Below are 12,726 nucleotides of genomic sequence, written 5' to 3' on the forward strand. Positions count from 1 at the left end.
GTCTGCCCCTCCCGGGGAGGCACCGCCGAGGCACCGCTCAGCTGCGGGTTGGGTGTCACCAGGAGGGAACAGGGGCTTTCAGATATTTAGGCAGGTTTTGTTGCAGGTGAGTGTGAGGACCATGTCGCTGTTGTCATTCATCGATACTAGCTTGCTGAGCTAGTCCGCCGTGGACAATCAGCGCTCCACAACCACGTGGTTCCTTGCTTGGCTGTGAGGGGTGGGCTGCCGAGCTCAGCTGGGAAAGATGATCACCTCTTTAGGCAGCTCCTTCCAGCTTATTTAAGCCAGGCTACCTCTCTTGCCTCTTGATGCTCCCAATTTTGGGTAGCTGCTGTGCCCTTCTGCTGCTCCGAGACGCGGCTGGGCCCCAGGTCCAGTTGCAACACCCCAGGTGTTGCCTGGCTTCTTCCGCTCTCCCTCCCACTCCGAAACTGTGGGTGACTTCTGGCTGGTTTCCCTGCCTTCCCTCCCCATCACGTGTGGATCCCGAGCCTGGAACCCAGCCTGGACCACCTTCCCCCTGGTGATCGCCCTCTGCCGCTGGGACTCGAGCTGGAGGTCAGTGCAAATGGCAGCTCCGGGTGCAAAAGGCATGGGTGTCTCTGGCGCCGCTCTTCCCAGCTTTGCTCAAAGCCTGGGAGAAGAGGGAGAGTGGACTGAGGTGGCGTTTTTGCTCAGGACAAGTTCAGCAGAGGGCTCCCGCTGCAGACGGGCATTGCCTGCTGGTGCCCCAGCAGCCTGGGCTGGGCGGGAGGCGAGCAGAGCTGGCCGGTGGTCCCTGCGCTCACCCCCAGCATCCCGCCTGCCCTGCTTGCGAGGGTCCGCCCTGGCAGGGAAAGGAGCTGGCTGCGCTCGCCCTCCCCACGCCGGGCGCTCCGGTGCCAGCCCACAGCAGCGCTTTGCTCTTGCGGCTGCTGGAACCTTTGCAGAGAGGACGTCAGAAAAAGGGCTCAAACCGCAGCCACGCATGTGAGATAGGCATGGCTCCGGGTCTGACTTTACTCAAAAGCCAGCAAAGGATGAGTAAAGGTTTTGTGGGCAGAAGGTGCAGCTCGCTCACCAGGGTAACGCATGCTCCTTAACAGAAATGTCTTTGTGGAGCTGCTGCTGTTTGTTCTCTGCTCCAGTGGCTGTACAACAGCAATCAGTTATGCTGGTTACCAGGAGCCCCTCATAAAAATTGTTAGCTTCTGTGATGGAACTAAGAAAGAAAAATACTTGGACCTTAGACTTTTAAGGAAATAAGTAGCTAATATTTCGCCGGAGTGTAAGAAAGGGCATGTGTTTCCTGCTAAGGAATAATAGGAGCAACTTAACCTATAGTGAACTCACGTGTTAATTTGAAACGTTTGTGCACTGGAGTAGAAGTGCTTTCGTATCCAGCATCACTGGCTTACTGGTCAAGTTGAGCTGTGTTTCCTAGTACAATGGAGAGGCTTGTCTTTAACAGCGCTGTAATTCTGCTGCTCAGATAACCGGAGGGTTACGCTCGCTGCAGGGTGAGGCACGTGAAATATCAGACGTGGAGACAGCATACAAATGCCCACTTCAGTGATACTGCCTGGGTATTTACGAAAACCTCATTTACACCTAGACAGGAGAAATTCTTTTCCTAGGAAGGGTTCCTGGCATCTGCTTGTGACTTTGTCTCTGCAAAGCAGCCGTGCGGGACCCGCAGCAGCTCTGGCTCCCTTGCTGGTTGTGTGCACTTTCTAACAACTGAGGATCCCTGGGGGTGTTTCAGGGTGCGGGTGTGCAATACCTGCTGCGGGAACTTGAATCCCATTGGTGTGACTGCTCAGACTCCTTAGGGGAGGACGCTGCTGTGGTAGCCCAGCCCGCAGAGCGCAGCGAGGGGCTCCCCAGCACCTCTAGGAGAGCTGGAGAGAAGCCAGATCTGCAGCCCGGCTGCCCTGGGCTTGTGCCCACAGCTGCTGTGAAGTTCAGGCGAAGGAAAAACTGGCCTTTGGCTGCAGGCTGAGCGAATTCAGGCTTGTTCTGGCCGTGTGGCGGGGAAGGGGTGGGTGATGCGGTACAACAGAACTGCCTCTGCTCCTCCCCATGCGCGCAGCAGCCCGGGGAAGTGGCTTTCGATGGCCGGGAGACGTTAGCGGTGCCTGTGCCAAGGTCCCCGCGGGCGGCGGGAGGAGGTCTGTGCCGGGGGGTGGCCCTGCGCACCCCGCTGCTGGCCAGGGCGGGTGGCCAGGCAGCCTCCCCGGGAGCCCGGCGTGCTGTGCCGGCCGGCTCTGCGGCTGATGAACTTGGGCTGCGAGCAGTTACTAAGGCACAGTGGGAAAGGCGGTGTGTGTCCCCCGATGTTCAGCTGGGGCTGGCGCAGACCCCGCACGGGGAGCACGCGTGGCCACGCCAGGGATTGTGACTCACAGGAATAATACCCAGGAAGTTACACCACCGCATTGCAAGAAAGGGCACAGCCATATTTACACAGCGTGATCCACCTCCCGACGTGCTCATTAGGGTCCTCCATTCCCGGCAGGAAACACCAGGGTAGAGAAAATCCAGCTGGAAGGAGGCGACTTGCCGTGTGCTGGCTGGCGATGCCCTTGCAGTTTCTGTAAGGCACGCAGCCATTCCTTATTGCCAGAGGCGTAGCTGGGATTTTGCAAATGGCAGAGGAAACAGCATTTATTGTGGGCCTTGTACACAGGTCCCCTCTGAAGGAAGATGAGAGGCTCTCACTTCTGAAGCTGGTGGGGCGCTTGGAAGAGTGTATCTTGAGGAAAGGAAACAAATACCTATTCTTTTGCAAATTCATGGATTAGGAGTGACACAACTGCAGAACAGCATTCCAGGGTGCAGGATGTTTCAGGGCTTGGAAAACACTGATTATTAAGTATTACTAAATAACAGCTGGAAATTGCACTGTATTTTTCAAATGGCTAATTAAGGATAGATGCATAAATTGGGGCAATAGCCCCGTGGAACTGGGCCACAGCGTGACTGACCCGATGCCAAATACCCAGCTGATTGCTCTGATCAAAGCGATCGGTTGGGGAAATTTGGCCAGCAGCCAACCAAAGGGGAAAAGCTCTGCGACAAAGAGACTTTCAGCCGTCCCAGATGGGGTACGGCTTGAGCTTCATGGTACAGAGAGAGGCAGTGAATGAACTCTCCATGCGGTTCATGGTGCTGTGGAGGAATAGCCACCAATGGCAATCACTGGCCATGCTGGGAAGCTCCGTGCCATGCTGGGGAGCTCAGCTCCACGTCACCTCTGCCTTCATGGCTGCCTTGGTGACAGGGGCGGCAGCTGTGGGGTCTCTCTGGTGGGCAATGGTCATTACCACTAATGATCCTCTGCTCGCAGACCACGGCATCGCCCAGCAGTGTCGCTCCCAGCCTCCATGCCTCCATAGTCAGCAGCATCTTTGGTGCCCGACCTCCACAGCCTCCGGAAAGCGTCCTTGGCATTAGCTTCAAGCCCTACAGCCCTGAGTCCAGTGCAGCCCCGGCCTCCTGCACGACCTGTGAGAGCACACGTAAGAGGATGGTGCCGAGGGCGGTCTCTGGCCGCCCTGGCCCCAGTCCTACCTAGGGTGGGGAGGGATGGAGGGAGGCAAGGAATGGGTGCCTGTGTCTACTGCTGGGCTCACGCACAGGCTGGTGTTTCCCTGGGGACGTGAGGGGTGCCAGAGGCAAGGGGGAGGACAGTGACCATGGCAGGATGGGGGGATGCCATGGGGAGGTGCGGGGTGTGCGTGGCTCTGCTCCCCCACATCTCGTGGGTCCTCTGGGGAGCTGCTGCTATGACCTGGTGGGCAGCAGGGTCCGGGCACCCCGGGAAGGCGGTGCTCCCCCTGACCCTGCCTCTGCCCTGCTGCCAGGATCCTCCATGTTCAGAGCTCCCTGCATGAGCCAGCGACGGCTTGCGCTCATCTTCTGCGTCTCCGTCCTCATCGTGCTGCTCATCGCCCTCATCCTGCTGTGTGAGTGGGGTCCCAGCTTGGCGCTCCCTGGGGGGAGGGAGACCTCGGAGGCACTGGGGGTCAGCAGAGGCTTGGGGGGTCACCGAGGCTGGGAAGTGCCGCAGGCAAACCCCCGGGCCGGGACGTGGCAGGCAGGGACGTGCTCTTCCCATTTCCTGAGTGTTCCTGACATCTGCTGGAGGCGCAGGAGCAGGATCGCCGGGGAACGGGGAGCCGCTGCCGGGGCTCCCTGCCGTCCCGAGCGGGGCTGGGGGGCTGCACCGCGCTTTCCTCCTCCTGGGCTGGCGGCAGCGGGGCACCCCCAGCAGCGCCCACCCTCGCCCTCCCCGAGGCGCAGGGGTGGCGGGCAGCACCCGTCAAACGAAGCGCGGTGCGTAGGTGGAGCAGGCACAGACACAGGGGGAATCCCTTTAATCCTCGCGGCATCTGGCTGGGGGTTCTCCAGCTGCTGTAGCTGGTGGGCTTGAAGCATCGGGCAGGCTGGAAGCATCTTTCTGCAGGGGCAAGCCAGAAGTGGGCTAAGCGGGAGGCTCGCAGCAGCTGAGCTGGGTGCTGCTGGGCTGGCACGGGAGGAGTCCTCAGGGCAGTCCTCCTTCAGCCCCGCGTCTGGCAGCTCTTCAGCCTTGGCTCAAATGGCAGCCCTGCACCCAAGCTCGGTGTTTGGGAGTGCCCTTCTGCGTGGCAGACCTCCTCCAGCCTCCCGGCCGGGTGGGTCACAGCACCCTCACCCACAGCGAGTCCCTCCCTGCCAACGGCCTCACCACAGCCTGCGCTTGCTTCCAGTTATGTTCTGGCGGTCACAGACCGGCATTGTGTACAAGGAGCCTGCCGAGAGCTGCAAGGACAGCCCCGTGCGCTGCGACGGCGTCGTCGACTGCTCCCAGAGGAGCGACGAGCTGGGCTGCGGTGAGGCACCGGGAGCCGGGGGGGCGGGAGCGAGGGCAGCCCGTGGGTACCACTGACCCGCCGGCTCCATCCCCGCAGTGCGCTTCACGTCCGACGAGTCCTTGCTCCACATCTACTCCAGCGCTGAGAGCCAGTGGCTGCCGGTGTGCAGCAGCGCCTGGGACGACTCCTTCTCCAGAAAGACCTGCCGGCAGCTGGGATTTCAGAAGTAATTCCCCAAGGATAAGTCATCCTGCTTGGGCACTGGGGCCCTGTCAGCCCCCTGGGCATTGCTCTGGCCCTCCTGCCCTGGCCGGGTGCACGTTCCGCTGTCTCTTTCCCCCAGCATTGTGTTTTTGTGCTGGAAGGCTGTGTGTCCAGCACTGCTCTGGGCGTTTTTCTGTCCCCCCCCGGGGTTTAGTGTGTAGAGCTGCTTCTAAAAGGCAGGGACGAGGCAGTCAGTGCCCAGCGAGGGGGGATCCTCACTGCCTCTCTCCCCTCCCCTCCCAGTGCATCGCAGACTGAATACGTCCCCCTGCGCCTCACCGGCAAGAGCCTCACCGTGACCGACGAGCGAGAGACCATCCAGCAGAGCCTCAACAGGTACCAGGCAGCGTCTCCTCCTGACCCTGCCCTGCCCTAGTGCTGCGGGGCTGGGGCTGAGGCTGCTTCTCCCTCTTCTCTCCCACAGCTCCCAGTGCCTCACGGGAAAGTACGTCTCCCTCCGATGCACAAGTAAGGGGGCTGGCTGACAGGGTACCCGGCCAAGGGCGGCCGAGGCCAAACACGTTCTTGGGAGCGCTTTCCTCCTTTCTTTGCACAGGGTTGGGCAAACAGGGTGTTTTCCAGCAAACTTTCTGGGTGATAGAAAACTACGAAGACTGCTTTCTCATGATCTCCACTGGCCCCTGTGAACTACCGAGCACCGCGGGTGGTGGGGATGTATTTGCGCGTCCCCCTCCATGTTGCCTGCTCTCAGAGCCCCTCTCTCAGCCCTGCTCTCCCCCTCCAGCCTGTGGGCAGAGGATTTCTGGCCGGATCATCGGGGGAAAGGAAACCTCTGTGAGCAAATGGCCCTGGCAAGTCAGTGTGCAGTATGGGCCGATCCACATCTGCGGCGGCACCATCATCGACGCGCAGTGGGTCCTCACCGCAGCCCACTGCTTCTTCATGTGAGTGCTGCTGCCCAGCCCGGGGGCACCGGCTCAGCCCAGCCCCACGTCTTACTCCTTGCTACCCCCATCTCTCCCTTGCCCAGGAACAGCATGAAGATCCTCGACGACTGGAAGGTGTACGGCGGGGTCTCAGACCTGAAGCAGCACACAGAGGGCATCCCCGTCTCCCAGGTCATCATCAACTCCAACTACAGCGATGACCACGATGACTACGACATCGCTCTCATGAAGCTCTCAAGGCCCCTGACACTCTCAGGTGAGACCTCTCAGCTTGCAGGGCTGGGGCTGGTGTTTGGGGGGGACAGAGAGAGCCTGGGGACGGGCAGGAGCAAGAGGCATCTCGGGTCCCCTCGGAGCCATCCCTGGGGCTGCTGCCAGCTGGGGCATCCTATTCAGCTGTGGCCACACCGTTTTGCATGCCTGTCCTGTGGTTGGGAACTGGTCTGTCCTCCCCTGGCAGGGCCCGGCACGTAGCCATGGGCTGCGCTGTGCAGCCGGCATCATGCCGCTCGCTGTGCCCCACATGGGCAGTGTGGCGAGGGGCCGGCAGGGACCCTGCCCAGGTGGGCACAGAGGGGAGCGTTTCCTGCACACCATGCTCCTCCCTAGCCACAGGGCTGGTGACTTCAGTGGCTATTTTGCTCCTGGGTGACTCATCCCTCTCTTCTCGCCTGGTTTTCATCGTGTCTCCCTCCAGCTCAGGTTCGCCCAGCCTGCCTCCCCATGTATGGCCAGCGATTCCAGACCGGCAGGTCCTGCTTCATCACCGGTTTTGGGAAGACCAGGGAGAACGAAGGTGAGGGAGGACGCTGTCTCTCCATGGGCAGCTCCTGTGCGCTGCAGCCTGACCTGCGAGCCCAGCACACGAGGAGCGAAAGTGGCTCTGCTGCAGCATTTGAGGGCCATTCCCGCAGGGGTGACTGGCAGCGGTTGCCCTCACGGCTGTACGGCTCTGCAAGAAACACCATCCTCCTCCCTCAGTGTCACAGAAACGCCTGGTGCTGCGGAGGGTTTGGGGGGCGGCAGGGGGATGAAGCCCACCCTGCCCCACGGCTCCTCTTGCCTTGCAGATAACACCTCCCCAAAGCTGCGGGAGGCCGAGGTGAAGCTCATCGACTACAAGATCTGCAACAGCGACAAGGTGTACGAGGGCTACCTGACCCCACGGATGATGTGCGCTGGGTACCTGCAGGGAGGGAAGGATGCGTGCCAGGTGAGCCGGGGCACACGGTCCCACCAGCAAGGTCGTATGGGACCAGCGGGGCTGCCTGCTTTTCCTGCATGCCGGTGTCCCCTGGCTAGGTACCGGCAGAGGGGCATCTCCTGTTCCTCTCCTCACCGCTCTGCCCCTCTCTGCCAGGGTGACAGTGGAGGGCCCCTGGTCTGCGAGGACAACGGCCGCTGGTATGTGGCTGGGGTGACGAGCTGGGGGACAGGATGTGGCCAGAAGAACAAGCCTGGTGTTTACACACGTGTGACAAAGCTCCTCAGCTGGATATACAGCAAAATGGAGGTGAGGTGGCACGGCAGGGCTGTGCTCAGGCAGGGAGACTTATCAGGTGGCCTCGGGTGCACTGAGACGGGCTGTATCCCCCCAGCCCAAGCCGTGTCACCTCACCCTTGCTCTCCCCTCTCTCCTTGCAGAGTGAGAACGACTAAGACCGGGATGGAGACTTGCCCGGACTGTGCTTCTGCGGCTGGCACGGGCTCCTGCCCTTGGTGGCCGCCAGGGCACGATGCTACCAGGAGATCCCCCCACCTATCTCTGGACTGTCCGCGCAGCCAGGGGCACGTCGCTGTCCCCGACTTCTGAAAAAACAGTGTCTGCAAAGTGACTCTGCCCTCGCCCAGCGCCAGGGAGGTGGCCTGGTGGCGGCTGGGGACAGGACCCAGCCAGCCCCGGCCCGGCAGCACGCAGGGGGCAGCAGCCTGTGCTGGCAGCTGGCCGTGCCGGCTGGCAGACCCTCCTCGCCCTGTGTCTGTGCTTCTCCTCACGTAAATAGACGTGTCCGGACCAGGGGTGTTGTGAGTGCTTCCTGGCAGGACTGCGGCACACTCAGCAGGCGCCGGGCTGCGAGCGCTGCCCGTTGATCTGGTGGAGGTTGCAGATGGCAGCGAGGAGCAGGAAAGCCATGGGGTGCCCATGGCGAGGGAGAGCTCTCCTTTGCAGGGTGCTGCGGGGTCACAGGTTTGTTACCTGGGGTGTGGGATGGGACTCATCCGGCACCGTGCAGCTGTGTGCCACGCTGTCCCAGCCAGGCCATCCTCCCTCTTTTCTCCAGGGAGAGCTGAGAGAAGCGGAGCCTCGAGGTGCAGTTCCACCACCCTCTAGGAGGAGCAGTAGCCGCTCTCATGTTTGTAGATAGGTTTATGAAGCGCCTTTTAAATGCTGTTCCTCCCCGACAGAGAAATCCCCGTTTGTTTATTTTTCCATGCTGTGGACGTGGTCTGAGCACGTGCCCGCTCCCAGGACTGCGTGTGGCCGGTCCCTGCTCCCCGACCTGCTCAGCACCCCAGTGCACACCCGCTCCCGAGCTGCTCTCTGGCTGACGCCGTTCGCGTGGGCGCGTGTGATAAAGTGGCTTTTAGCAAAAGCCCTCCCTGCCCTTCACCCTCCGAGTTACTGCTCACGACTGAGAGAAAGGGGGAGGTTTAAGTCTTATGGGGGCTTGGCAGTAGAAGCGATGTAGGGATGGAGCTGTGTGGGGGTAAAGCCTCCTGGGGGGTAGGAATCCATGGGCATGAGCCCAGGGGAGAGCCGTAGCAAAATCCAGCCTGTGAATGCTGTGGACCAGAATAAAACGCTTTCCTGAGAAGGCTGCACAGCCTGTGCGATTGCCCCGTGTTAGAGAGATGGCAGTAATGAGCATTCAGCCTTGCATTTGCCTTGGGAGGAGGAAAGGTTGCTTGTACTCCTTCTTTGTAAGCCATCTTCTTGCAGCTGGAAACATTAAAGGAGGGACTGGTGCTTTGGGGAGCTCACTCGCTGTCTTTGAAATAGCCTGAAGCTGCCTCACAAGTCTGTCCCTGCTGGTTCCAGCCCCATCTCCTCCCGGCACGGGAGTGCGATGGCCAGCCTGCCCCTGCCGCCTTGGGAAGGAGGTTGGTGTGCCGTAGGGTGGAGGGGGGGCAAACCCCCAGCAGAGGGCTCAGCGCTGAACATCAGCTCCCCGAATGGCGTGAGTACGGGACTTTGCATGGAGCCTGGTTTCTGACCTGTATGGCTTACAGCACGGCCACCTGGCTCTTTCTGGACTGGGAGGGCTCATTTCCCATAAGCTGGAGAGTGCCGTCTCCAACCGCACGCAGGCTCTGGAGCTGCAGAGCTGCATGCAAAGTGAGGACGAGAAATTGTCGGGGTGCGTAGGCTGCTGCAGGCACGTCCCTTCCTCACCTCCTGGGAGCATCCCCCAGGTTCCCAGAACGGGTCGCCTGCTGTGGAAAAGGTTATCTGCAGGCAGGGAGCTGCGGTTTGCCTTTGAACTTTGGGATAGCAGATCTGGTCTGGCTTTTCGTGTGCAGAAAGCACCTGCCGGTCCCCGGGACCCGGATCAGGCCCCAGCGCGCAGGGCGGTGCTTGGCGGCTGCTCTAGACCCACACTGAGACAATAAGGGTTGTTGCCTTTTGGGAAACACTGAGTCAGCCTGACCTCAAATAGCTTTTCAAAGAAGCAACCCAGAAACCTCCCACAGCATGTGCGAGCCTCTTGTGAAGGGGGGTGTGGAGGCCGAGAGACCATTTTCACTGTATAATGTCTGTGCTGCTCAGTGAGCTCGGCGGTGGGGAGGGAATAACCTGCGGCTGGGGAGGGGGTTTGTAGCTGTGGGGCAAAACCCAGCCTGTCGAGGCTCCCATTGGAACAGGGCAATGTCCTGCTGGAAGCTGCAGGATTGACAGCGGTAGTGGGAGAGTGAGCAGAGCCCCTGGGTGCGGGGAGGTGTAGGTGCTGAGCCCCATCCTGCTCAGCTGGAGGGCCGTGCAGGGGTGCAGACGATGCCCTAAGGCTGTGCCTGAAGTTGGGGTGAATCCTGAGGCTGGGAGGGGGTCGTGGCCAGTCTGGTTCGTCTTCCCCGGGGTGGGAGGGGGCTGGCTGGGCAGGGTACGGGCTCAGGGGTGCTGCTCAGTGGGGAAAACACTGAGCCAGGGCAGAAGCTTTGCTGGGCCCTGACACAGCTAGTGCTGCAGGAATAACACTGCAAACCGCGGCTAAAAATGGAAGCGTGAAAAGGGCTGGAGCAAAACCTGCCGCAGCAGCCCTGCGGTCGGACGGGGGGTGCGAGCTGGGGCACTGCTGCTCAGCTGCTGCCGTGGGGCTCCAGCGCGTCCCCGGCGAGCCCGAGGTGTCCTCCCCAGTGGGGTGCTGGGGTGCCCCGCTGCAGGCAGGGCTCTTCTGGAGAGCGGGTGACGCGGGGAGGCTGGTGCCTCGCATGCAGCCTCCCCTTTCTGCAGCTTTGCGGAGCGGCAGGGCTCTGGCCTCGGGGAAGCGGACATTCCTGCCCTGGCCAGCGTGCTGTGTTGGGTGCTGCCAGCCACGGGGCTCGCGCTGGGCTCCGATGCCTTGGTGGCACTCTGCCACTGTCACCTGTTTGCACGTCCTGCTTGGACGCAGCAGCAGAACGGTGGCAGCTTTCCTGCTGGTGCCACGGATACGGGCTCTCACAGCGGGTGGCCCAGGCAGGATCTGTGCCCTGTGTTGGGGGCTGAGTGTCCCCCCTGCCCCTGGTCGCAGGAGGGACAGCAGGGAGGAACGGGGGCGCTTTCTCCCCGGCACACAGAGGCACCGCGTCTCTGCTGACTGTGTTACAGCTGACCGCTCCGCACGTGCAGTGGTGAAGGTAACGTGGTTTTGACAAACAAAAGCAGTTGAGAACGGGGTAAGAGTGGTGGCCCTGCGTGACTTCCCCATTTTATGTTGGTCTGATTAAATTGTGAATTCAATGGGGCTTAAGTTACAGACCCAGCTTGCGTTTGTCTAAAGGCTCTGGGATCTGGGGGTTTCTGCTCATAAAAGTCACAGTGCGCACCACGGAGCAGCAGCTCGTAACATTTTATTGCTGTCTGCCATGGCGTGCTGGAGAAACAGATCTTTTGAGAAAGAACAAAACGAAAATTGGAACCTAATAAGAGCTGATCTTGCTGGCACTAAGGTCCTGCTAACAGTGCCGTTTCAGCACAGGGAGGACCTGCTCCTCTGCTGTGGATTTCACCTCCTCAGAGGTTATTGCTCCTCTGTTCTCTGAAATAGCCTCTCAAAGCAGAGAAACAATTTCAGCCCCTAATACAAATTTAATTTATTTCTGCTAAACCTGACGTCCAGTGGTCTCTCCTCCCGGCCCACAGAAACGTATGCTGTGTTGTCCCAAGGGCTGACGTTTCCCAGCCAGATTAGGAGCGATGAGTTTCTTGTGAAGCCGCCTGCCCACGTCTCTGGTGCTCTGCCGTGCCCAAAGGCAAGGCCGTGCAGATGAAGCAGACGCCTCGGACATGGCTTCGCCTCCGCTTCTGGAGAATTTGAGCGAGAAGGTCCTGCTGCGTGCTGCCCCTGGGGGGGCACAGCCGCGGTGGGTGCTCCCCTGTACTCACTGGCACCCTGCTTGTTCGGCCGCGTCCTGCTCCGGAGCATCTTCCGAGCCAAGGGGTGCCGAGTGCGGCCCCGCAGCTGGCTGGGCTGTTCCCATATTCCTCTGTGCTTCGGAAATCAGAGGCCAGTGCCTCTCCAGGGAATGCAAATTACAAAAATACAGTCTGGCGGGCACCGTGTGAATTACTGCCCATTAGTGGTGTTTTTCCCAAACTCTCCTTTTATAGCTCTTTGTTCTGCTGTGCCCAAACGGATTTGTTTATATGGTTTCAGAGATGATGTTTCTCTACAAAAATGTTTTCCCCATGGTTTTGGATTGGTTCCCTTCCATGGCCGGTAACATCATTACTTGGCGGGGAGCTGCTGAACTTCAGCTTGTGCGATACCCACCCTGGTGAACCCGGCCCTTGGCAGCTTCACGGCTTTGTCCTTCACTCCCAGGGGAACTCGGAGCACAAGAAACATTGGGTGATGTTTTTAGGTTAAACGCAGCCATATGGCCGCGCACAATTTTTATCACGGCTCGGTTCTCCCGTGCCCCTGACCAGGCTGAGGGCTGCGTTGCCACCAACGGGGCAGTTTGCAAGCTGGGCGTTACAGAGAGGGGAAAGGCCTTAAGATTGGAGGGGAAAGTTCTGGAGAGCAAGCGGCTCCTTCCCCTGCTCCCTGCCAGGAGCGCGGGGAGGAGACGGCTGCTGGGGCGTAAGACGGCGCAGGCCGAGATGAAATCATGCCCTGGTTGAAGCTGCTGGCACCGCTCCTATTGACTCCAGTTGCGTGAGGAGATCAGCCCAGCCCCTTCGTTAGCACAAATTGGCATCATCCGCCCGGCCTCTGTGCTGCTAGCCCGCATTACACCAGCGAAAGGTTTGGCCCAGTTTCGCCAGAACAGGAGCGGTTGCTGGGTCGGGTTCTCTCCAGCAGAGCGGCTCTGTGGGGCAGGCGTTTACCAGCAGCAGCGGCCGGAGCTGCTTTTCCTCCCCGGGAGGACCCTTCCCTTCCTACCTCCGCAGCCGGGTCTCTCTTTTACCTCGGTTTCTACAGAAAAAATAAATAAATTTATGCTGCCAGTTTCTTAGATTCTACTTGCTTTGGGCAGTGCCTTGCAAATTTGCAGATAAAGAGTGAAAGGAA

The 12,726-nt window shown here is 60.1% G+C and overlaps 1 protein-coding gene across 2 annotated transcripts in view; it reads left to right on the top strand.

The window, feature by feature from the left end:
• The window catches only part of TMPRSS13 (transmembrane serine protease 13), a 14,150-nt gene extending 5,159 nt beyond the window's left edge, over nt 1-8,991 (top strand). Inside the window, exons 6-17 of one of the 2 annotated variants that reach the window (XM_074560918.1) lie at nt 3,332-3,503; nt 3,849-3,950; nt 4,734-4,856; nt 4,935-5,064; nt 5,346-5,438; nt 5,527-5,570; nt 5,659-6,007; nt 6,094-6,266; nt 6,708-6,806; nt 7,081-7,223; nt 7,371-7,523; nt 7,655-8,847. In XM_074560918.1, coding sequence (XP_074417019.1) covers nt 3,332-3,503; nt 3,849-3,950; nt 4,734-4,856; nt 4,935-5,064; nt 5,346-5,438; nt 5,527-5,570; nt 5,659-6,007; nt 6,094-6,266; nt 6,708-6,806; nt 7,081-7,223; nt 7,371-7,523; nt 7,655-7,669 — 1,596 coding nt within the window. In that variant the 3' untranslated portion in view covers nt 7,670-8,847. Of the gene's footprint in view, nt 1-3,331; nt 3,504-3,848; nt 3,951-4,733; nt 4,857-4,934; nt 5,065-5,345; nt 5,439-5,526; nt 5,571-5,658; nt 6,008-6,093; nt 6,267-6,707; nt 6,807-7,080; nt 7,224-7,370; nt 7,524-7,654 lie in introns of both variants that reach the window. The other variant, XM_074560917.1, reaches the window with a different exon arrangement.
• The last annotated feature ends 3,735 nt before the right edge of the window (nt 8,992-12,726 follow it).

The sequence above is a fragment of the Larus michahellis genome, chromosome 17 (assembly GCF_964199755.1).
Source record: "Larus michahellis chromosome 17, bLarMic1.1, whole genome shotgun sequence".
NCBI lineage: Eukaryota > Metazoa > Chordata > Aves > Charadriiformes > Laridae > Larus > Larus michahellis.